This window comes from Lupinus angustifolius, chromosome LG09 (genome assembly GCF_001865875.1).
Source record: "Lupinus angustifolius cultivar Tanjil chromosome LG09, LupAngTanjil_v1.0, whole genome shotgun sequence".
In the NCBI taxonomy this organism is placed as follows: Eukaryota; Viridiplantae; Streptophyta; class Magnoliopsida; order Fabales; family Fabaceae; genus Lupinus; species Lupinus angustifolius.
This window is the reverse complement of record NC_032017.1, coordinates 306,503-331,560: the sequence shown is the minus strand read 5'-3', so window position 1 is coordinate 331,560 and position 25,058 is coordinate 306,503. Positions and strand designations below refer to the sequence as shown.

The window sequence follows — 25,058 nt, the reverse complement described above, 5'->3', positions numbered from 1 at the left end:
AAAATTAATGGGAGAATTTTGCTAAATGACAATGCTACATGGCATAATTGAATGAGCATGATTTTTTGACAGCACTCAGAAAGATATGTCCAAATTTTGAGGAAAAAAAGAAAATATACCCAAAAGTTAATATCTTAATTACAAGATCTCCATCACTATTTATTCCTTATCCTATTTCCAACTAAATTATACTCATTCACTTTTAGTTTTTTTTATCAAATCTTCCCTAATAAAGAACTAATCATTTTCGAAATGTATATTTTTAATAGTCTAATAAAATTTTATATTAGTAGACTAACATTTTGTTAGTAATCTTATTAATGTTATTCATCAAGGTGAGCTTTAAATTAAATACCACAAGTTATGATACTTGTGTTAACTCCCAAAATCGCATATTGATCTAATTATGCTGTGATACTTAATTACAATGTTAAGCTACAATGCAACAAACTTTAGACTGCATTTAGGTAGCACTGAATCGCGTTAAATTATTCACATTCAAAATACCATTTATCACTAATATATTTAATATACAAAAAAAAAATATATATGCAGTTAGTGTAAAAATTAATATGCAATATCAATGTATCATTCAACATTTAAGAGTAATATGATGATTAAATAGGAATTATGAATATTGCATGCATGCTATAAAAACTTTTAAACTATCAATACATACAATTTTCCTATTTTCTTTCTGTTAAACACAATGCTAATCATCAGTGTAGAGCATCGTATGTATATATATATATATAATTGATAATTTATTGACAATATAAAAAATACTTATATTATTATTGAATTAAATCCTATTCAAATATTGGAGCTATTGAATTGAAATCTTACAGAGTTGTTTAAGCCTCTAAAGCTTTGATCCACCGTTGACTCCAACAGCTTGAATCAAATCAGCCAAAACCACCTTCCTATTCTCACCGTACACGTGTCCATCCCATCTTCTCTTTATCAATCCCTCCGCCAACTCCACCGCCGCCTCCACCGTCTCCTCCGCCGTACCATGAACCGAATCAATAATCCCTAGCCTCACCGCTTCCTTCGCCGTAATCTTACTTGCCTTCATCACCACTTCCCTCTGAGCCGCCGGAGACCCGATTTTCGCTTTGATTGCGGCGACGAACCACGCCGGAATCACGAGCTTGATGTCGAGCTCGCTCATGTAGAGAAATCCACGGTCGCCGCGCATGAGTATGTAGTCGTGGCAGAGGGTGAAGGCGAATCCGGCGGCGGAGGCGTGGCCGGTGACGGCGGCGATGGTTGGCATAGGGAGGGAGAGGAGGTCGGAGACGACGGAGCGAAGGAGAGAGTCGTTGAGAAGCATACGAGATAAGTAGGTTTCGGTTTGGGATTCGGTTTGGGCTTTTTGGGCCCAGGCGATGTCGTAACCGTTGGAGAAGAATTTGCCGTGAGCGGTGGTGATGAGGACGGAGGAGGTGGTGGATTCGTGACGGAGACGGCGGAGGGCGGATTGGAGGGAAGTGAGGAGGGTGGGATTGAAACGGTGTTCGCCGTCGCCGGTGAGTGTGAGGATGAAGATGTTGCCTCGTTTCTCTAAGCTACACATGTTTGGTCCTTATTTGCAAATAGGAACAAAATGGTTTTAATCACAAAATTTGAGTCCATATCTAATCATATTTATGGGGTCCACCTATGATGTCCCGACTCTCGCCGGAGCATGTTTGCTGTCTCACAAAGTATGTCACTTTATTTAGTGCCTATGACACATTGAGTGGTACACTGTTTTGGAATAGTAGATGTTCCACTCGTGTGTCACTCCATGTACCAGAAGATATGATTGACCAGAAAATATTTAATAATTATAATTTTAAGTTAAATAATTTTTGAACCAATTAGAAGTTATAGTACATGAATGTATTTATTTATGTTTGATTTTTCAATGTTAAGTTAAGACAAGTCGAAGCAGGTGATACAATAATTTTAGAGAAAAAATGTATCGATAATGTAAGAATATTTTACAGTGTGAGTGTATTATGCAACATTCATTTCCAATTATCTTATATATAAAAATAATACAAATGAATGATGAAATATATACTGAAATTGTGTATAAGCTTTTACAATGGTAGTGCATATATATTACTTTTATAATTTTATAACTTTTTCCATAAAAATATGTAAATATTAAACTCTACGAAGTTTTAAATTATTTTCAAAAAAATTTATAATGGAGTTGTTTACGTGCACAATTCAAAATATTTCCTTAGTTGAAAATTGAGAGTGATGGCTTGATATTGGTAGGTGTAAGATTGAGTTTTTATTCCAAGTTAATGCCATCAAATTAGGAGGACACGACCCTACATATTTGTCCACTTGGTTTAGTTCGATTTAGCCATGTATATGATGAATTTTATTAAGTATAGGTAATGAAAAATCACAATCTTAGTACAAAATAGTGATTATTACATTGACCAAAAACAAATAAGGCAATTGATTGATTAAAATAATATATCTACTTATATAACTTCATTTTTTAATTGTTTTTCCTAATTATTTATGATACTCTTCCAGATATTTACCATTTACCGTTACAATGCATATATCATTGTTATATAATCTTTCACTATTTCTATACATATGCAAATAATTTACAAAAATTTGTGATATATATATATTTTCATATGTTAAATCTATTTACTATTTAACAAAAAAAACTCTTGCCACATTAGCAAGTGACACATGTCAATATCTTATGCAAAATTTTCCTCTAAAAAGTTCTCTACCTCTGTGCAACCTCACCTCATACATAAGATGAAAAATTGTCTTTATTATTTGTCTTTAGTATTTGTTTCAATTTAACATAATAGCTCATTATATTTCTCTCACACTTTTTTCTATTCTTCCATATCTTTTTCTCACATTTTATTCTAAAGCATAGAATCATCTCTCTACTTTTTATTCCCTCATTTCATCACTTTTCTTATCTTCCATTAATTTTTTATGTTCTTGGTTCGTATTCTTCTTCCATTTCATTTCACCTTACAACAATCAATTTTTTTATATTAGTTGTGTAGTTCAACTACTGAGCCAATTCATGGTACAACTTACAACAATCCATTATCAAGCATTGACTCGTGTGCTTAGGTACATTACGGGTAACCCATGGCAAGACCTTTTCTATTCCACATCTTCCCCCATGTACCTTAAGGCCTTTAGTGACTCAGAATAGGCATCCTACATTGATTCTAGAAAATCCATTACATGGTCATGTGTTTTTCATATAAACTCCTTGGTTTCATGGAAATCAAAGAAACAAAATACATTAGTTCATTCATCTTTAAAGGCTAAATATAGAGCTTTAGCTGCCACCTATTGCAAAATTCAATGGCTCACTTGTCTACTTACAAACTTCAAGGTATCATTCACTACCCCTGCTCTTTTATATTGTGATAATAACTTAGTTAGATATATTGTTGCAAACTATTTTTCATGAAAGAACTAAACAAATCAACATTGATTGTCATGTTGTTCTTGAATATCTTCAATCCAAGTTATTTTGTCTTCTACAAATACAAACCACTCAACACGTTGCTGAGATATTCACCAAAGCATTAGATCTTTTTTTCATTTTACTCTCAAAGCTAGACATAATAAATATATATTCTCCAACTTGTAGAGGGGGGTGGGGGGTATAAGAGTCAAGACAAAAACCACATCATCATCCTTTAAGATCCAAGTCAACACTATCGAGTTGACTTGTGCTACTAAGACATGACACCAAATGTCCAAGCCTAAAACTCAACACCCCAGTCAGATGGGAAGACATGGCTCAGCCAGATTGAATACAATGGCATGGTCAGAATGGGATATTTGGCTTAGTCAAATTAAAGACATGATACAGTCATTTGATGCATGAGCTAGATTTTGGTCCAACATCTAGTGCACATGATCAGGATATTTGGCGCATCACATAAACACTTGGCCAAGCTTTTGCACCATCACATGGCCCAACCTTTGGCGCATAACATGGCACAAATCCAACCCATCAAACTTAAGCATCAAAAATTGTTTTGGGTTGGCTTAGGGCACTTTGCTTGGGAATTGTTTTTTGTATTTCTTGAGATTTTTTTTATGATTCTAAAAATATTTTTCCAAGGGTTAGTTATGTTAGGTAAGTTAGTTAATGGGTATTTTTGGCAGATTGCTTGATTCTTAAGCAATTGAGAGTTTGTTAAAATATGTATAAAAAGGGGTCTTAGACTTCAATCAATCACAATAAAATAATATACAATAAAGTACATTCAAGTTTCAAATGGTTTTACATCTTGCCTAAGCTTATATGAAATTTATGTTTCAACCCAACATTGTTTTTAAAATCAAACAACAAATTTTAAGAAAAACAATGAGTATTAAAATAGTGAAGTTTGCAATATTGTTCATATAGAGGATTTAATCACCAATAAAAGTAATAATAAATACCATCAACTCCATGAACCAATTCCAAGAAACTCACTTTTATCAAATCCAAGTGGGTCATGAACTTCCGCCCTAATATATTGACACTTCATGCAATAAACTTATCTAGTAGTACTAAGATTAGTTTCATTAATTAATTAGTTAAACTACTATTAGCAATATTCAATAAAAATAAACAATATAAAACCCTTCTATCTAGATCGAATTAACATCCTAGGACTTTGTAGCCCGCATCTTTTTTTATTAATTAAGGACTTTCCATATAAGATAAGCTAAGAACATGTACAACTCTATCCAATTAATTAATGGCTGAATATTAATTACTCACCTTTTTGGATAAAGAACTAATCTATTTTGAAACAAATGAATCAAGAACCATATTGCTTCGGTTTCAAATTATATTCAGTCAAAACAAATATCATGAAAGACAAATATTCAACAAAAATCATGATTAAAATTTCAAGAACAGAAAGTGTTATAGCTAACTTTTGGATATGGAATCCTTGTCCCTCTTAAATTGTCACGGAGTAACATAACTCAGTGTACCAACTTGAGTTATGGGATAAATCTTCCATTATTTGAAGCATCTTACACAATAGCTAAAGTTTTATTAAGGGGTACTAGTTAATCCGAATAAAAAAGAATAACTCGGTACACGAGGTTAATACTAAACTAAGTCTCATGTTCCATATATAAATATTAGACTTTATAAGCTGAGAGTGTTTCGAGAATTTAAATAACTATATGGTTAATAAGCAACAACTTAATTATTGCAGTAATCTCACCCTCTTTTATTGTTCTAATTAATTATATCATATCTCTTAAGTTCAAACCTCTGAAAACACCACCTAGTTATATATTTGGTAGAAAGAAATTTATTCAAATCCTATCAAACCTAATTTCAGATTAATGTAAAAAAGATATAATCATTTAACAAAGATGATTTAGTATGCAGGGTTGTATTTAATAGGGGATAATATATGTAAGCAGTCTTATCCATATAGATTGACAAATTATTTGTTTACATAATTTGAACTTATGACCTCTTCATATCGTCGGGCATATAAGAGCATCTTCAATAGAGAACAACAATTTCATTTTTATTTGGGTCTCATATATTAATTTATCATTTGTTATAACTTCCAATGAAATAAGAACAAACATCTACTTTTTCTCCATAATAACAAACATCATTCTTATTCTGATTTGAGTCCCACAACACCTACTTTTTTCTCGCATATCTACCTCTCTCCTTACTTTCCCTTGGTTAAGGATAATTGTTTTTATTTAAGAACAAAAAACAGGATATAAGAACGACACACTGGACAATAAAGTAAGAATGTTCTTATTCTATTAAGAATAACTAATGTTATTGCTCTAACGCATTGCCCCCAAAACTCTCCATCTTAAATATATCCATTTAGCATATAAATTTTTTGGTATAGTACAAATTATGAAGTATCTAAAAAACTGTGACAATTGACATGTCACTTTCCATTTCTTTCTGATCCCATGTGACCTTCTATCGAAGGACACAACCCTCCAACAATAACCCAGACAGATACATGCTGAGCCTCTCTTACTTGTATTTTCTAGCTCCTGGTTTTTATGCACCTCCCCAAGTGGTTTATGATTTATGGTTTATGTTTTAAGATCTTTCTTTCTCTCTTCACCTCTTTAGAATAATGTGACTAATCCATAACAAATAGGGTACTTACTTAGCTTTTTAATCTTATGTAGGGTTAGTTAAAGCTAAAGTCTCATGAGTTAATTATAATACATATAGTTTTTTGAAAGTGTTGCTTTTCAAGATATAAAGAGAGAGATATAGCTTTTTGGTTGGCCCTTTTAGTTGATTGGTGTTCTTAGATGCTTTACAATTTATCACATTGAATTCGAGTAGAAAAGAGAATCTACATTTTGAATGTTTGCATTCACATCATAAGGTTGAGACTGTAAGTAAATTACTCAATAATCTTTTCAGTGTTTTGATTTTGTTCTTATAGTTTTGCATTGGTATATTTGGTTATTTGGCACGTGTTTTTATGTAGATTAGAGTCATTAGATATTAGTAATTACTTTGGAGGTTGATTAAGTTGAAGTGTTTGTTTTTTCAATGTGATCTAAGTGAGAAAAATGAAATCTTTGAGTAGTATAGGTCTTGGTTTAAGCATTGTTTTTTGTTGTCTTTTATTAGCTTTAGTAGTTGAGGTTTACTATTTGTTATGGTGGAAGAAGAGAATAACCAATAGAGAGATTGAAAATGACCATGGCAACCCAATGAAGGAGATTTTCTACATGTTTTGTTATAAAAGACCATCATCAACAATAACAACAACAACAACATGTTATACTTCACAAGAGCTTGGTTCTTCAATGATAATTGGTGACACTCTTGTTCATGAACAAGTTCAATCATCATCACAAAATAGCAAGGAGTTTCTTTTCAAACCCTTTGGAGAGGAAAATAATGGTAATAATGGTTTTGATTCTTCTGAGTTTATGTTAGGGCATCCAAGATTTTTGTTCACTATAGTAGAAGAATCAAAGGAGGATTTAGAATCTGAAGATGGAAAATCTAGAAAGGGTTCAAGGGGTAAAAGTTTGAGTGATTTATTAGTTGTGGAAACACCATATTTGACACCTAATTCATCACCATCTTTTTTCACTCCTATTATTAGTCCCTATAATCAACATGGATTCAACCCTTTTCTTGAATCAACCACTGATGAAGAATTCAATAGAATGAAGTCATCACCTCCTCCAAAATTCAAGTTCTTACAAGAAGCTGAAGAGAAGCTTAGGAGAAAATTAGAAGATGATGAAAACAATAAGGGAAAAACTAGAGATGAGGTAGTAGATGATGGTTCTTTCATTACTTTAGTTGTTGACAAGAAAATAGAAAGAGAGTTTATTCATAACTCTCATCAATCAAAGTACCATTCAAGCACTTCTTCACAGGTACTTCCCTTAGCTTCTTAACCGAAAACAAAAATATGTTATCCCAAATTATATCTTAAATCATGTCGTGTCCAATAATAATGAAGTAAAAACATTCATCCGGGCGAACTTTCTCACCCTCGAGTTCTTTCAGTCAACTAAGACTTCTTGATTTCTCTTCATTAGTTAATCTTTCTAATTACATTGTGTAATGAATTCCACTTTTTTTTGTTATCGGAATTTGTTTTGTCCCCTTTTGAGTTGTTTTGGGGGTGCAAGTTATAGTTTAATATGGTAAAGGTAGTTGTGCATTGTACTCTCAATGTTTTTTTTGGTACAACGAAGATTCCTCTCACGAGTAATGAATTAAATTCTTTCGGATTGTGTGATTGTTCCTCTCAACGAATGTTATTCCTAGGAGCCGAACTCTTGATCTTTTGATCTATATAGGAATCTAATAAGTCTTATATTACTAGACTAACGACTTGTTAATATTATAATGTTAATTTTTGAAAACATAAATGGGGAAATCAATTGGGAATTATGGGTTTCTCATTTTATTAATATTTCCTTTAATTTCCCTAGTGAGTATGATGAGAGGGAGCTTTTAAACATCCACATGCATTAGAACCTTAAAATTAAGAGTTTAAATAATGAAAATAATCTCTTCAGTTACGAATCAACATTAAATAATTGAATCCAACAGTGTAAGTATTATATTTTATTAGTTTATTTTGTTAGTGATGAGATGGTCCCAATCTTTCATACCATATACATGCATATGTCTAAAGGACAGTGAAAGAATTCTGTAGGTGTCATTGCTATTTATTTGTTTTCACTCTTTACAAGGTAGTGAATATGACATATCTTAATCCAACATTGTCTCTTGTCTTGTTTTTCATCTTTTTTTTATATATATATATAGTAATTATAACTATTTATTTTCATTATATATTTTATTAAGTAAGTCTAAAGTTATAAAATTAGTAATTAATGTTGTCTTGATTTTATAGATAACGGATAAATGAGAACAAATTTAATTTCTTAGAAAGGAATTAACATTGTTTTACAAGTTACAACAACAAAATTTCAAAACAAAGGAAGATTTAACATGATTTTTCATAATTATTCCAAATGAATTTTCATGCAACTATAGAAAAAACATTCTCTAAATAGGTAGATGGATAATTTATTCCCCATACAATATTGCCTACATCTAATTCATGATGATATTTGTAATGGAGAATTTTTTTTCAATAATGAGAAGATTAGTGAAGATGAACCAAAACTTGAAAATAATAATTGTATGGTTCTTTTCTACATATGAATTCTTCCATTCATCGGCGCTCATATCAAATGTATAACTCTACACTTGAATATAATAAATATTTTAAATATTCTTCCCCTCATGCATGAGTATCACACACTTACCATTCTTGTTCCCTTAAGTCCTATAATCGATATCACTTATTAGTTCCATCCATTATCGGGGATTATCAAACTATCGGAGAATACATTCTTATCAGATCATGCGAGAGCGAAGAGCTACTATAAGACATTGTGCCTTAAAGGCAAACTTTAAGACAATAATTCCATATATCATTTCACTTATAAATTCTTCTGCTTATCCTTTATATTGAATGTAAACTTCACACTATTTCTAGATATAGTTAGAGTCATTCAACTAAGTGACAATTTTAGTAGAAAAGTGGCTCTTCTTTTATGGCTTTTATGCTAAACAACAAGTGATGTAGTTGCTCCGTGAATATGTGTCTCATGAGTCATGACCGAAAGGGATGGGGATTTAGTATCCCCAACCATGTCTCCAACTACGTCTCTGGCCAATCATAATAAAGTAAAATTGATAAAGTTATGAATATTTAATTTTTTTTAACTAACGTGATATAATATGATTAATCTAGGATAAGGTTTGGGACAGGGTTTGGGACAACAAATTCTTGTCCGACCGAAATGTGCCCTCTTTCTAACCCCACTACCACGTTCAAGAATCATAACAGGTCAGAATCAAAGAATAAATAATGCCTTTATTTGTACCTTTTTGTTACCTCATTTTTTATGTATATTTTTATTTTATTGTTGTTTTATGCGTGTGTGTTGCATGTATGTCTAAGGTACAATATACAAAACCTATTGAGCTCTAAATAAACACACAATACCTGGATTCTGGAGATACGTTGTATATAACCTATGAAAAGGCAATTATAAAGTAAGAGTGTATATGTGGTTAAGGTTATCAAATAATATATAGATGTTCAGATTATGAGATAATGTGAATACCCAAAGTGAAGTTTCATATATTATAGTTATTTTCATACCTAAAAACACTTCTAGGACTGTGATTATATTTTGGCCAAAGGCTTTGGTAAAATATGCTTATTTAGGGCCTCAACAATTATCTTAAGAAAAATTAATATCTACCAAATATATCCAAGTGTCACTAAGGTGAATAACTAATGATATATGTATTGGATTTAATATGTATATACCGACAATGTAAGTATTTTTTATACTGTTAGTAAATCATATCTCATTCATATGTTAACCACCATTAACTCTTAAACAAAAGTAATATAAATCAAGAGTATATGATATGTCGATAGTGTAAATTTTTTTACACTGATGATGCATAGATTTTAAACTCATATATATGTGGATTGGGATTTTTATACAGTTTATCAAAGTTATTATTTACTTAAAAAATTCACTCTAGAGAAGCTTATCTTATAATTTTTGGTTCCTCTATCAAGGGATGGTTCTGGGCCTTTTCAACTTAGCTTGTAGCTTTTAAGAATATTCCCTTATTCATGGTATTGACTGAAGGGGCATATTGTTGGAACTTGAGTGTTGAAGAAAAAAGCAAAAGCTTCACACTTGGCTCACCAATGAGAATATGTTCAAACTTTAAAAAAAATCTCAAAGAAACTTGAGCAATAAATTTTTTTTTGTTGACAAAGTTTTCTAAAGTGCATATTTGTTGATGTTTAATGTTAGCCAAAATTCAAAGTTAGCAACACAGCATATGGACAATTGAAAATTAGACAATTAGTGACAAAAGTTATCATACAATGAAGCAAATTACACCTCCACTTGGTACATGCTTGATTTCCCTTAAGTAAGGTTTTGGATTCGAGTCTTGTGGATGGAAAAAATGTCTACTGGGAGAGTTAGCCCCACATACCTATGGATGTTCCCGGCTCAGACAGGATTGCCTCCAATGTGAGGATACATGTGGGAAACCAAAAAAAATTACACCTCCACTTGCTTAACTTATTGGTTTACTTTCCTCTATTATATTGATACAAAATTCCCAAGAATTTACCTATTTAGCCTCAGTCTGTGTCCCTTGTTGATTGGCATCTAAGATTCTAATTGAAAAGGAAAATTGTCTTCTTATCTATATAATATTATGTAGGAATAAGCTTGTTTCATTTTATTTATGGTCACATTATACAATATGTGTAAACTTATATATTTCTTAGTCTCCACTTGGAAAGGGTTTGGATTGGTTAAGTATTAGGTTTCAGATTCAATCCATATATTCATAATTATGTAAAAATCATCATGATCTCTAACTAAATGTTTGATCATAATCTAAAAGAATAGTCAATCCTCAGTAGCGGTTTCCAAAACTTTAACATTTCGATAATTGTTGATATGATCACACTTGAGGCCATGATATAGTTTTGGGAACTCCTAAAACCTTGATATAGCGTCATATTCCATACCCTGACTTAAAACCTTGGTTTTTCCCTAGTATGAGTAAGCCTAAAGTTCAACAAAAAGAAAGTAAATTTATCTATGCATATCATTAGGGGCATATATAATCATATAGCAAAAAAAATTAAATAATGTCCATACTTATTGTATAAGTTAACCAAATAATTTAACTATGGTAATTAGACTGATTCTAATTTTTGCATTTAATGCAATAACTCTGCAAAAACAAGTCTTTACTATATAACTATCAAGTTACCCGTGTATTTGTACGAGCGGTATTATTTGCTGCATGGTTAAGAATGTGCATTCACATGGTTAAGAACACACATGTTATTCGTACATTCACATGTTAAAAACATACATGTTACACGTGCATTCGTATTGTTAAGAACAAATATGTGACTCGTACATTTTAATGATTAAAACACATATGTTTCTCGTACATTCACATTGCTAAGAATACACACATTACCAGCGCATTCGTATAGTTAAAACACGCATGTTACCCGTACATTCGCGTTATTAAGAACACATGTGTTACCCATATTACCAATGCATGTCCAAATTTATAAAATGATTACATTTTTTACCAATAAAACTACTCAACTTCAATGACCGATATTAATTATGTTTCTTAGACAAAATAAAAGATAACATTTTGGAGCAGACCCAAATGAGAAAAAAAAAGGTATATGAATCTAAAGAACAATGTCAACATCCATTATGTTATAATTTGGTGAACTTTTTCAATATGTTGTTTTGAATGAAATCGAGCACAGTTCATTATCAAAAAATATATACATGATGAGCATTGTCTCAAATTTATATCCATAATGAGTACGGCGTGAAATTAAGCAATCGAAAATAAATCAAAAAATAAATACAAAATAAATCAATTCATTATCACAATCAAATTAAATATATTATTTTTAAGTCATAAATACATGTAGAAGAATAATATGATTGTGAAATAAAAAATATTTGTAGGGATATGCTGCTAATTTTATTCTTTTAGACAAATGTAACTCTTTTATCACAATAAAATTAATTCTCAAAGATGTTACTTGTTTAGACAACTCCTTTTTTTCATTGCGATTTGAACAAATTCATAATTAAAAATATAGAAAATATTAATATGCATAGTTGCAATAATAATAAAAAAATTCATATGATAGATTATAATATTATTATCTTCATCTCTATTCAGTAATTTTGTTTTTAAGTCAAACAGAATATTAACTAATTTCTTTATAAATTGTAACATCATAACTCATTTATTAGTAATAGGATCGAATTCCTACTATTTAAGTTTTAAAAATAATTAAATAACATTAATTGAGAAGATTTTAAGATCTATTTAAATAATTAGTATTAAAAATGATTATTAATTGTGATATCTTAATTCATTCTATTAATAATAACAATGAATTCATACTACTTAAGTTTTAAAAATGAGTTAATGATATTAATTGAGAACGTTTTAAGATCAACTAATTAAATGCGTAATTACTACATATTCTATTTAGAATTTAAATTTTTTAAAAATGATAGATGATATTAATTAAGAATATTTTAATAAGATTGAATTCCTACTATTTAAGTTTTAAAAATAATTAAATAATATTAATCGAGAAAACTTTAAGATCTATTTAAATAATATTAAAAAATGATTAAATGATATTAATTGAGAACGTTTTAAGATATACTATTTAAATATGCAATTACTGCATATCCTATTTAGCGTTTTAAAATTTAAAAATGGTTAGATGATATTAATTGACAATATTTTAATAAGATTGAATTCCTACTATTTCACTGCAGATATAATTGAATAATAATGTTAATTGAAAACGTTTTAAGATCTTTTGAAATAATTAGTATTAAAAATGATTATTTTGAAATAAATTCATTGTCTATTGTTTTTAAGCGAAATTAAATATCAATTGATTTCCTTATTAATTGTAATATCATAACTCATTTTATTAATGGTAACAATGGATTCCTCCTATTTAAGTTTAAGAAAATGATTAAATGATATTAATTGAGAATGTTTTAATATCTATTATTTAAATGTGTAATTGCTACATATCTTATCGAGCATTGTAAAATTTAAAATATGATTAGATGTTATTAATTGAGAATGTTTTAATAAGATTGAATTCCTACTATTTCACTAGTAGATATAATTAAATAATGTTGATTGAAACCGTTTTAAGATCTTTTGAAATAATTAGTATTAAAAATGATTATTTTAAAATAAATTCATTGTCTATTATTTTTAAGCGAAATAGAATATCAATTGATTTCCTTATTAATTGTAATATCATAACTCATTCTATTAATAGTAACAATGAATTCCTCCTATTTAAGTTTAAGAAAATGATTAAATGATATTAATTGAGAACGTTTTAAGATCTACTATTTAAATGTGCAATTGCTATATATCTTATTGAGCATTTTAAAATTTAAAAAATGATTAGATGATATTCATTAAGAATGTTTTAATAAGATTGAATTGATATAATTTTGAACATATTTGAATTCTCACAATTGTCACCAGGGTTTATCCACACATACTAAAGTTCTAGTTCTGCTCCAAAACATGTATTTTCAAATAAATAGGCGTTTCATTGTTGAATCCATTTTCATCATCAGGTATCCTGGTAAGTCATTTTGTCATTTTTTTATGACTTTCTTCTATATTGTTTGGAAGTTTCAAATTGTTTAATGTTCATATTATGTGTATTCGATTTCGTCTAATGCAAAGCTTCAATGCTCTTATTTCGTTATTAATTTTGTCCAATTTGTTTATTTCTAATATTAATAATGATGTTACAAATATATTGTTGAAGTTGTTTTCTTCTTTTCAAGGTGTGAAAGAACTTCGTCAAGTTATGATCTTTAGATGCAATGCATCCTTCACTTCTTGATTTTGATTTTGGGTTTGATATTTTTTTATAGTTTTAAAAATAATTAAATAATATTAATCGAGAAAACTTTAAGATCTAATCAAATAATATTAAAAAATGATTAAATGATATTAATTGAGAACGTTTTAAGATCTACTATTTAAATGTGCAATTACTACATATCTTATTTAGCGTTTTAAAACTTAAAAAATGATTAGATGATATTAATTGACAATGTTTTAATAAGACTGAATTCCTACTATTTCACTGGTAGATATAATTAAATAATGCTAATTGTAAACGTTTTAAGATCTTTTGAAATAATTAGTATTAAAAATGATTATTTTGAAATAAATTCATTGTCTATTGTTTTTAAGCGAAATAAAATATCAATTGATTTCCTTATTAATTGTAATATCATAACTCATTCTATTAATGGTAACAATGGATTCCTTCTATTTAAGTTTTAGAAAATGATTAAATGATATTAATTGAGAATGTTTTAAGATCTAATATTTAAATGTACAATTGCTACATATCTTACTGCGTGTTTTAAAATTTAAAAAATGATTGGATGATATTAATTGAGAATGTTTTAATAAGATTGAATTCCTACTATTTCGATTTTAAATATAATTAAATAATATTAATTGAAATTTTTTAAAGTTCTATTTAAATAATTAATATTAAAAATGATTATTTTGAAATAAATTCATTGTCTATTATTTTTTAAGCAAAATATAATATCATCAAATTTCCTTGTTAATTATAATATCATAGCTCATTCTATTAATAGTAACAATGGATTTCTACTATGTAAGTTTTAAAAAATGATTAAATGATATTAATTGAGATCATTTTAAAATTTACTATTTAAATATACAATACTACATATCCTATTTAGGGTTTTAAATTAAAAAAAATGATTAGACGATGTTAATTAAGAATGTTTTAAGATCTATTTAAATGTGTTTCATATAATTTTAAAACATAAGTTTAAAGTAGAAACAAATTAAGTTTAATAAAAAAATAGCAAACCAAATACCAAAATGAGGTCAAGGATGCATTGCAGCAAAAGATCCTAATTTGGAGAAATTCCTTAACACCTAAAAGTAAAATCTAAACTTTTAAGTTGATTGTGTAATTGAATGACACAAATAATTGAAAAGAGAAAGTCAACTTCAACCATATATTTATAGCATCATTATTAAGTTTTGCAAATAAATAAAATATTCATCACTTCATTATTCACGTACCCTTCCTAGAAAAGAAATGTAAAATTTAAAATTAGAAACAAATTAACTATAAAAAAATATCAAACTCAAAATCAAACCCAAGAAGTGAAGGATGCATTGCAGCTAAAGATCATAACTTGACGAAGTTCTTTCACACCTTGAAAAGAAGAAAACAATATCAACCATATATTTGTAACATCATTATTAATCATTAGAAATAAACAAGTTAGACAAAATTAATAACGAAATAAGAGCACTAAAGCTTTGCATTAGACGAAATCGAATATACATAATATAAAAATTCAACAATTTGAAACTTCCAAACAATATAGAAGAAAGTCATAACAAAAAATGACAAAATGGCTTATCAGGATACCTGATGATGAAAATGTATTCAACAATGAAACCCCCATTTATTTGAAAATACATGTTTTGGATCAGATCTAGAACTTTAGTATGTGTGGATAAACCCTGATGACAGTTGTGAGAATCCAAATATGTTCAAAATTATATCAGTTTTTTTTTCTTTTAAGGCTTTTATCTCTTTGATTGGTGAAAAATGAAATAAAATTATATCTACCAATGAACATCTCATTCGATCGATTCATGAATGATGATGTAATGAAAAAATAAAATGAGTATAAAATTATACCTCGTTTCACGATGAAAGAGATTATATATGTCTAATAAATATGAAAAAAATGTAAGAGAAGTAGTTTGTGAGTTTCAAAAGAAGAAGTAAATTGAAATAAGAATAGAGAATAAAATTAAGATGTAAATTGAAATGAAATAAAAGTAGAGAGATGAAAGATTAATTTGATGAAAATAGATTCTTCTTTGGACAATCTATTCTCACATATATTTATATTAAGATAGTAGAAGATGAATATAGTGTGTGAAAGTTCACTATAAGAATATGTTGGTATTTTAAAAGGAAAAAAGTTAAGGAGACGTTGACATGTATCAATAAGAACATGACAAGAAGTTTTTTTTGTTATATAAATGATAGATTCATACAAGTATATTTTATATGTCTTCTTTTCACTAATCACTTTTAAGTTTTAACATGAACATTACATATTTATTAAGAGACACAAATCTAATTCATTTTTCAAAAAGCATACCTTCCATCAAGTTGTTGAAGGTTCCTCATTGAAGTCAACATTAACAAAGAATCAATATTGAACAAGTCATAACCAACAATTTTAAATATAGAAAGGGTAGTGTTTAAACCTAAGGTTTTTCAGCATCATAAGACCGCATCAATTATAAAAATATTTTTTTGCTCACAAAATAATCATACCGCAATGGTCGCAATCCATATCGTAACAGTTGTGATGAACGTAATCACAATAACCGTGACCACAATCGCAACCATAATTTAAAAAACTAGATCACTCTATATGTCATCCTTAATTCCTTGTTTACCAGAAGAGTTTGTGGTCTAGTTTTTACTTCAACAATTGGGAGTGAGTTTTGTGAACCTTCTCCAATTATGGCATGCTGAATAACTTGGATATCAATAGTTGTTATCTAATGGAAAATAACCAAGGTATGCACATTTCAATTCAGAAGCTACACAATTTCACTATTTTCAATAAAGAGTAAAGATCATTCTCAAACTATCAAACTATCTATTCCAAATATAAAGTTTTTTTGGTTTCTCATAGGTATCCTCGTACTAGAGGCAATCCTGTCCGAGTCGAGAACATCCACAATACGTAGGGTTAACTCTCCTAGCGGACATTCTTTCCATCCACAAGACTCGAACTCGAGACCTTGCTTAAGGAAATAAAGTTTGTGATGATTGATAGTCATTACACTTTTATTATTCAACAACAAGGCAACACTGATATCACTCATGAACCTTGATGAAAACATGTATTCTTTGTGCACTAAATGAATAAAGAAATGATAGTTGTATTTGTGCAATATTTTTTGTGTTCTTCAATTTGGTCACCAACACTTAATCATATTTTAGGATGCAACACAATATTAATTGTGAATCATATAAAAATAGCAAAATATTTTACTACATTTACTTTAGAGTCATTATAAGATTTTGAGTTTTGACTGATTACACCAAATAGATTAATATTTAAGCAAGAATCACTTCATTATTATTAATACATATTTTGGTATTGGTAATTGAGTGGATTCATTTGATTTGGTGAATCACATATAAAATTATGTTTGGCCCATCTCTTTTTTTGGGCTTCGTAAAGGGAAACTGAGTCAAACATGCTCCACCTAAAAAGCTTTATGAAAAATAGGGAGTTTTTTTTAATAAATAATATATATGTTAGTGGTTTGTCTTGTCATTAATATAATATATATGTTGTCCGATTACTTGTTGTGTTCATTTCTACCCAAAAATCCTATATGGTTCTATCAACTATTTGTCACTTTAATACACGATTGAGTTATGGAACCATTGACTCGAATACTACATGTTAGAATTAGGGTGGGGGTCCAACATAACATTGAGTATCTTCATCAATGAGATGAAATATTTTTCGATAGAATAAGTAAATGAAGAATACTAGTGATGTTGATACTATATCTTGACCTAAAACTTTAAAGTTTTATGAACCCTGAAATAATTAAAGATAATTTATTTATTAGACCTACTTCAGTTTACCCATTTTTTCAACTCGACCTAGTAAACATATAAGAATGGGTAATGTTTATGGTGACTTTAGGTCAACATAATTTTATGTGGCGATATCATTATTGATAGAACTTCTCTAAATATTTCTCAATGAAGGTTGATAAAATTAGTAAAAATTTGACATATATTTCTCAAGAGAATAGTAAGTAGGTAATCTTATAAGTTATAAGTGCTTACTAAACCATGAAGCCTGTTCTTTCAATCCTATTAAGCACTTTTGATCTAACCCTTCAACATAAACTCCCTCATGTATGGAAGTGACATCATTTGTCCCGAGAAACTCTGTCTCTTCATGTTCTTGTCCAATCAAATTATAGCAACTAATATATACATAATATAACAAATTAATGCTTATCCACGTTATATACATAATATATAAGTTAGAAGTAAGAAAGAATGTAAGAAATATATGATTAATTAAGGTACTGTGGGGGGCAACACTAGGGCATGAAAAGAAGATGGAATGAATTGGCATCACAGAAAGAAAGAGAGAAAAATTGATTATGTAAAAGGACGTCACAAAAAGCAAAAGCTGGCAAAGAAACAGAGAGAACATATTCACGCCAACACATGTGGGCATCACAAGCTATAGTAAAAAGCTACCTTCGGATTTCGAGCTTTACTTCCTCATGCTATTCCTACTTCACATCCAAATTTTATATATTATTTCTTTGATACTATTAAAATATCTCGCTATCTGGTAAGGAACTAATTTCTTTGAGATATATAACTTTTTTTTAAGAAATGTCGTTACCAGGAAATAAACCTTTAACTTTGTAGTTTTTCTGAGATATAATGAAGTCTTACACTAATAGTTCAATAACTTATTAGTGATTTTATATGCATTATCAAGATTAATTGATGGGTATTGATAATTTTTTTATCATATAATATAAAATAGTAATATGTACTCACACTTCCTTAATTAATAACATTTATATTAAACGTAAAGAGCAATAATTCAGAAAATATTTTTCCTTTATCATCATGGTAGATTTTTTTAGCAAAGAAAAACAACTTTAACAAGAGGAAAAACAATAAGCATGTTTTGTTAACCTAGACTACCTATTCTCCATCAATAGTAGATAATCTTAATTGAGTTAAGGTGGTGGATCATTAAAAGTAATGAAGTTGTTCTTATAAAACATAGTCTTTTCCCATGGACTGAACCTAAGACAATTAAGTTACAACAACTTCCCACTAAATAATCTATTGGTTGGTAAGAAAATTTGATATTTTACTAATTTTTCTCAAAATGTTGCAATCTATTTTTTAGCTATTATACGTAGATATTGTTTGTATGGAAATGTTGCAATCTAGTTAATGATCTGTTGTCCTAAATGGTGTCTTAAATTATGTTCCAGACTAATGATATTGAAACAAACACTAAAAAATAATAAACATTTAATTTATATAATAGCATGATATATTTTTATTAATATAAGATATGAATCGAGACACAATTTGAAATAATAAACCCTTATCCATTAGCTTACATCTACCATGAATAGAAAAGGTATGACATTAAATATTAAAATGATTTTCTAGTCTAAAAATTTCAGATTTAAGATAACTCCCAAATTCAAAGAAGTCTTCAACTCTTTTTCTCATACCATTTATCAAGAACATATGGTTCACATTTTTGTGATCAATATCCCATCAAAACACTAGGACAAACCGACCAACAAAAAAACTTCCTTCACTATTTCCTCTAAGAGAGAGAGAGGGATTCACTTTTTTGACTAAGTTGTGACCCCTTTATTCCTTGTAACCAAGCAATTATCTAGCTTTGGTAATTGCAAAAAGCAAACCCCATATTCCATCTCCAAAAGAAGCACCATTGAATTATCATATGAATGACATCATAATCATAATTAGATTATGACAAATCTGCTGAATATTGATTTAATGTGATTTATTAGCTATTGTATACGAATATAGGTAAAATTTTATAAAAAAAATTAAAACAAAGTATTTGAAAGATGAGGGGCTAGGAAGTATAAGTATAAGTATTATCTTATCACGTTTTTTGTGTTTTTGACATTAGGAAAATTAACAATTAACCATTTTGTTATATATCCATTCTTTTTGTCTTGTTCAGATATTTTGTTTTTATTATTTAAAGTCATGTCTTCTAGTCCATGAAAGGTGGAGTTGCATGGTTTTGAGCATTATTTTGGCGTTTATTTAAAACTTATATAATCCTTTTCCATGGTTACAACTTTTAGTTCACATATATATACAATAAAGTACGACCCATTTGGTCAATTTTGTTATAATTTGATAATCATTTTGGCCACTAAATTAGTACATATTCATATATTACTACAAACCTACAAAATCATAATGTGACTCACTCTCAGTTTCATGGTCCCAATTTGGATGCATTCAAAGTGCTTTTTCCTTTGAAGGATTAAAAAAAGCTTCTCAAAATGTGAGACCAAGAGAAGTCTAGGAATCTGAATTTTGCATTCAATTGATTAAAGAAGCAAGTTGGAAGTACAAGTAGCAATGAATAATATCAAACTAGAGTTTAGAGGTGACAAAATCAATGCATGGGTAAGTCATCTTTCATGAAATTGAATCATCAACAACAATTGATTAGAACTTTACTAGGCCACCAAAAATGTGAGTCTTCATTTCATGCTTTAAAATTTTCAAGTTACATTTAATGTGATTGTGTTTCTCAAAGTTCAGTTCCTTGTTAGAGTTATCTATATAATGTGTACTAGTGGAAGAGAAAAGCATGGCATAGGGAAAGGCCTTAGAAGTGTTTGAAAATGTGTATTTAAAATAAAAGCAATTAATATCATTTTCTCTATTTTCTCTCTATGTCATAGTACATACACATCACTTTCTAATTGGAGTAATTTCATTATTTGCAAACTCTTAATGCAACATTAAATTCATTCTAGCTTTACATATATATAACAATATTTGATTTCATTTACATAAAATTCAAGTCTTCCATAGAGTTATAAATCTTCTCATCCCAAAAACTTTCTTCTTTTATGATATATATTTTAAAACCTAGATAAGGATTCTCGTAGGAGATACTTTATTCTCTTATTAATAATAACATATTATATTATCTTAAAAATTAGTTACTTAGGTTTATAAATTGAGTTGAATACTCTTTTCACTCAAAACCTATTAAATTAAATTGTGAAAATATTAAATTAGATATTGTCAATTCCCTAAAAAAATGAAACACTAGTATAATGATCTTACTAAAATTAGTCTAGAAAAAGGTTTGGCTCATAAAAATTAATATTATTTTTCCGTTTCAAATGGTAACTACACAAATCATAGACCGGATGTAATGTTTTTCTTATGTTAATCATTGCCCTTGTAGTAATCCTTTATCTTGTATCCATAATCCATGGCTCTCTTATTGCTACTACTTATGTTTTAATTTGGTTAAGTCCAATTTTATATTGGGTTGAAAATCCTCCTTTAAATAATTCTTTCTTTATAGAAAAATGAGCTTGCCATAATTTCCTACATTATAATTATTTTTTATAACAAGATTTTATTATTAAAATAGGTGAACTATGGTTTCAAATATTTTCTTGCCATCTTCACTTTAGTTAAAGGAAAACAGTATGGACCAGAATTGAGACATTAATGATGTTAAGTAAAGAGAATAATGTATGAGATAAGTTATCTACTTCAGCCATTAAAAATATGACATGTATTCTATTTAATTATTTTTTACAAAATATTTTTAAAACTATCATTTTTATTGGATGAAATAGATAAGTTATCTTCCGGTCGGTATGACGAAATAATTTATTATGAAAAGCAAAATATAAAAGGGGCATTATCACATAAAACCCATCTAGCTAGTACACATAGTTTCACACAATTAGTATCAATAGTTACTTAACCATTCAAGCTCATCATCACAACAATCATATAAACAAGTACAACAACTTCTTTCAACATATATATCTTGAGGTAGTACAAAGTGTTCTGATCCTTCTTCTCTATTTATCTTCATAAGACTCATATAGTGGATGGAACACTGTTCCATGCATAGCAAGTGATTAATCTTCTAACTCTTGTAAAAATCTGTAGCAGGAAAGCAAAAGTAGTAGTATGATAATGGGACAAGGTTTTAAATTGCGGTATGAAGTAACCGAAACCACAATTTAATAGTTTTTTTGTAATATTTATTATGACTATAATTGTCGTAACATCAGATTTACCATAATTATAAGAAACACAATATAACCGAAACCATAATTTAAAACATTCGAAAGATATATTGCATGTCACAACATTTGGTTGGTTGATGGAGTGAAACTAGGAACTTCAGTCCATGCAGTGTTACTTCCACTCCAAAATATATCATTTCCTGAATTGGTACCCAAAATATTTTTTCTCAACCCTTGATTTTCTTCCATTCTGGTTGTGTTAATTTGAGGGTTTATCCCACTAACACTAGAATCCAATGACTTAGATAAAAACTTCATTCCTCCATCCCTAACATAACTTGGTGGTTCAGCCTTTTCTCCATCAAACTTAAACAGTTCCAAGTTATTCAAGAAATTAGGAAACTGTTGCTGATGAACTTGTTGAAGATTGGGTAACATCCATTGCTCAAGATGAAGGCCATTTGAAAATGAAGAATCACCACTATTATTACCATTACCATTACCACCACATGAACTAGTACCAATTTGAAACTCAGCATCACTACCAGCACCAGCACCAGCACCAGCACCAGCATTATTTCCATTTCTGGCATCTAATGATGTTCCAAAATGCAAACCAGTGCTCTCAGAAATGTAGTCACTATATGAGTTATGATGCAAAGTTGGTAAGAATGGGAAGTGATTTGGAAAATGACTCATCATATCAGTACTATTAGTGCAGACACTAGAAGAATTAGAATTTGCACTTGCAGATATAGAAACTGCACTTTTCATTGGTGATTTTGATCTATTGTTGTTTCCTTTGTTTCTTTTGTTTCTTCTGAAGCCACCACCAACTGGAACATTTCTTAGTGCACCTCCTCTTGTCCAATATCGGCGACAAGTCTTGCAGAAATGGCGAGGCTGCGAAAGGCTGTAGTTGTTGTAGTAGCAGAACTTAGTGTTTGTGGAATCGCATCTTGGACACTTTGATTCGGCATCTGGTTGATGTATCTTTGCTAATCGAGCTCTATCGACCATTGATCCTGGTCTGATAGAGCCCTGATAGTTACCACCTTCAACGACTGATGCAGTCGTTGGAGGAGGTGGATGTAGTGGAGGTAGGGTTTGAAAAATCTGTGTTCCAATTCCTCCTTGCTGATTAGGTTGCTGTAAAGTTTGAAGTATTTCATAAGTGTAAGACAAAGAAAAATAAACTATAGAATTGAATGAAAAAAATGGTATATTCAAGGAAGAAGAAAAAAGATTGATAAAGTGTGAATGAATATCTATTTCTTATCAATTGTTCTTATCTTTATTGATGAAGAATCTAAAGAAAGAGATGAAAATAAAATAAAAAATAATATGGAAGAGAAATGAAAGAATTTAATCCTTACTTGTTGTGACCAATTGGGTGGATCTAGATAGATTGGAAGGGAAGGAAAGACCATGGCTACTCTTAATTAGAGAGAGAGAGAGAGAGAGAGAGAGAGAGAGAGCTTTTTCTTTTGTAAAAGTTTGAAGGGTTCTTTGGAAGTTTATGTGGGTGGAGAATCACATCAACATGAGAGAGTTGCAAAGAAAGATAAAGGAGGTTGTGTTGTGTTGTGTTTATTTATTTTAATTTTGTTCCTTCTTTCACCTTTTCTCTCTCTAGCTATTACTAGTCCCTCATATTGTGCATGAGGATCTGCTGTCCCCAACCATGTCCTCAACCACGTTCCTGACAAATCATAATGAAGCAAAATTGATAAAGTTGTGAATATTTAATTTTTTTAACTAACGTGGCATAATAAAATTGGTTTGGGACAAGGTTTAAAACAAGGTTTGGGACAACAAATCCTTGTCCTCATTTCCTTCAATTTCCCCTCTTTTTGTTGTTTATTAAATTTTGTGAGGGCAATTGATCAAATGAGTTACTATTCAATAAGCACTATCTTCATTCTCTTATTGTCGGATAGAGATCATTTGTTTTGAAAAGTATTTCATTTTTTGTCCCGACTCAATTAGAATATTATGTTTTGTTTTTAAAAAATTTTTTTTATTGATATAGTAATATATGATTAGTCTGAAATTGAGAATAAGATATCATTAGGGACATGTGATCTCTGTCACTTATTGTCACATCAACATTAAAAACTTTACTCTCCCATCACCATGCATGTTAAGAGAGAATCCGTAGCCCTAGTTTTAGTCTTCTTTACATTAATATAGTAATGTATATGTGTCTCCAAGGTTGTCCAAAACAAATTAGAATGATAAGAGCACCCCATCCATTCTTATGCATATAGTTGTGGGAGATATTCTTATTGTTGTTCCTATTTTACTATTAGTTCTTAAAAGTAAATATTTTTAAACAATTCTATACTCTAAGGAAATTAAAATTAAAATTAAAATAAAAAGGTGTTCAGTCATGAATAGATGGTGGGGACTTGGTGGAAGTGTCACTATTTGATTCTTATATGATAATCTTTAATTTTTACTAACATTCTTTTCCTTTCATGTAAAATTAATAGTCATGAATATGCACAATAAATATACCTTTTGCATATTTTGATGTGTAATTACCATTTCAACAATAATCCTAGACTTGTAGGATCACAAATGATACTCTCTCAGCTACAATTGAAGAACATAAATAGCAAGATTTAGTGAAGAGTTTGAGGTGAACAACCCTAATTTTTGGATTGGTAATATAAACATTCTTACCTTTACCACAAAGATTCACCTTTGTCAAATAATGAATGATAAAAATTAAAATAAATTGAATAATCAATAAGGTTAGATGATGCTTTCAAACTAATTTAGGTTTTGCACAGTAAACATTTAAATATGGATCCTTATTTTTCTCTAAACTGAAAGTTGTCCTAACTTTTGTTAAGTATATAACTAGTGTTTTAAATTTAGATAATAGTTAAGATTATTATTAGGGATGATAATTGGGATGGGGCATGATGAGTAGAGTTTTATTGTACCC

General features: G+C 29.2%; 3 protein-coding genes across 6 annotated transcripts; 1 reads left to right on the top strand and 2 right to left on the bottom strand.

The window, feature by feature from the left end:
- On the bottom strand, positions 810-1,637 carry LOC109357301 (enoyl-CoA delta isomerase 1, peroxisomal). Its single transcript, XM_019601168.1, has one exon. The coding sequence runs from the start codon at positions 1,577-1,579 to the stop codon at positions 863-865; it is 717 nt and encodes a 238-aa protein (XP_019456713.1). The 5' UTR covers positions 1,580-1,637; the 3' UTR covers positions 810-862.
- Positions 5,972-7,717, top strand: LOC109355950. 3 transcript variants are annotated; one of them, XM_019599252.1, is made up of 2 exons: positions 5,972-6,922; positions 6,959-7,717. In XM_019599252.1, exons 1-2 carry the CDS (start codon positions 6,586-6,588, stop codon positions 7,429-7,431), a joined length of 810 nt encoding a protein of 269 aa, XP_019454797.1. In that variant the 5' UTR covers positions 5,972-6,585; the 3' UTR covers positions 7,432-7,717. The 3 variants fall into 3 exon arrangements, with proteins under 3 accessions (XP_019454797.1, XP_019454798.1, XP_019454796.1); XM_019599253.1 differs by having other exon boundaries at positions 5,973-7,280; positions 7,347-7,717; XM_019599251.1 differs by having other exon boundaries at positions 5,976-7,717.
- LOC109355867 (dof zinc finger protein DOF3.6-like) lies at positions 21,745-23,669 on the bottom strand. Of its 2 annotated transcripts, XM_019599123.1 has the most exons (3): positions 23,479-23,669; positions 22,476-23,251; positions 21,745-22,430 (listed from the first exon to the last, which is right to left on the bottom strand). In XM_019599123.1, exons 1-3 carry the CDS (start codon positions 23,530-23,532, stop codon positions 22,220-22,222), a joined length of 1,041 nt encoding a protein of 346 aa, XP_019454668.1. In that variant the 5' UTR covers positions 23,533-23,669; the 3' UTR covers positions 21,745-22,219. The 2 variants fall into 2 exon arrangements, with proteins under 2 accessions (XP_019454668.1, XP_019454667.1); XM_019599122.1 differs by having other exon boundaries at positions 21,745-23,251.

What these genes read in the sequence shown, in the direction of transcription:
- LOC109357301 (XM_019601168.1), bottom strand. Translation starts at nt 1,579, where the DNA reads ATGTGTAGCTTAGAGAAACGAGGCAACATCTTCATCCTCACACTCACC.
- LOC109355950 (XM_019599251.1), top strand. Translation starts at nt 6,586, where the DNA reads ATGAAATCTTTGAGTAGTATAGGTCTTGGTTTAAGCATTGTTTTTTGT.
- LOC109355867 (XM_019599122.1), bottom strand. Translation starts at nt 23,532, where the DNA reads ATGGTCTTTCCTTCCCTTCCAATCTATCTAGATCCACCCAATTGGTCA. An exon ending in CACCCAATTGGTCACAACAA is followed by an intron (nt 23,252 to 23,478) that starts GTAAGGATTAAA and finishes CAAACTTTACAG; the next exon opens with CAACCTAATCAGCAAGGAGG.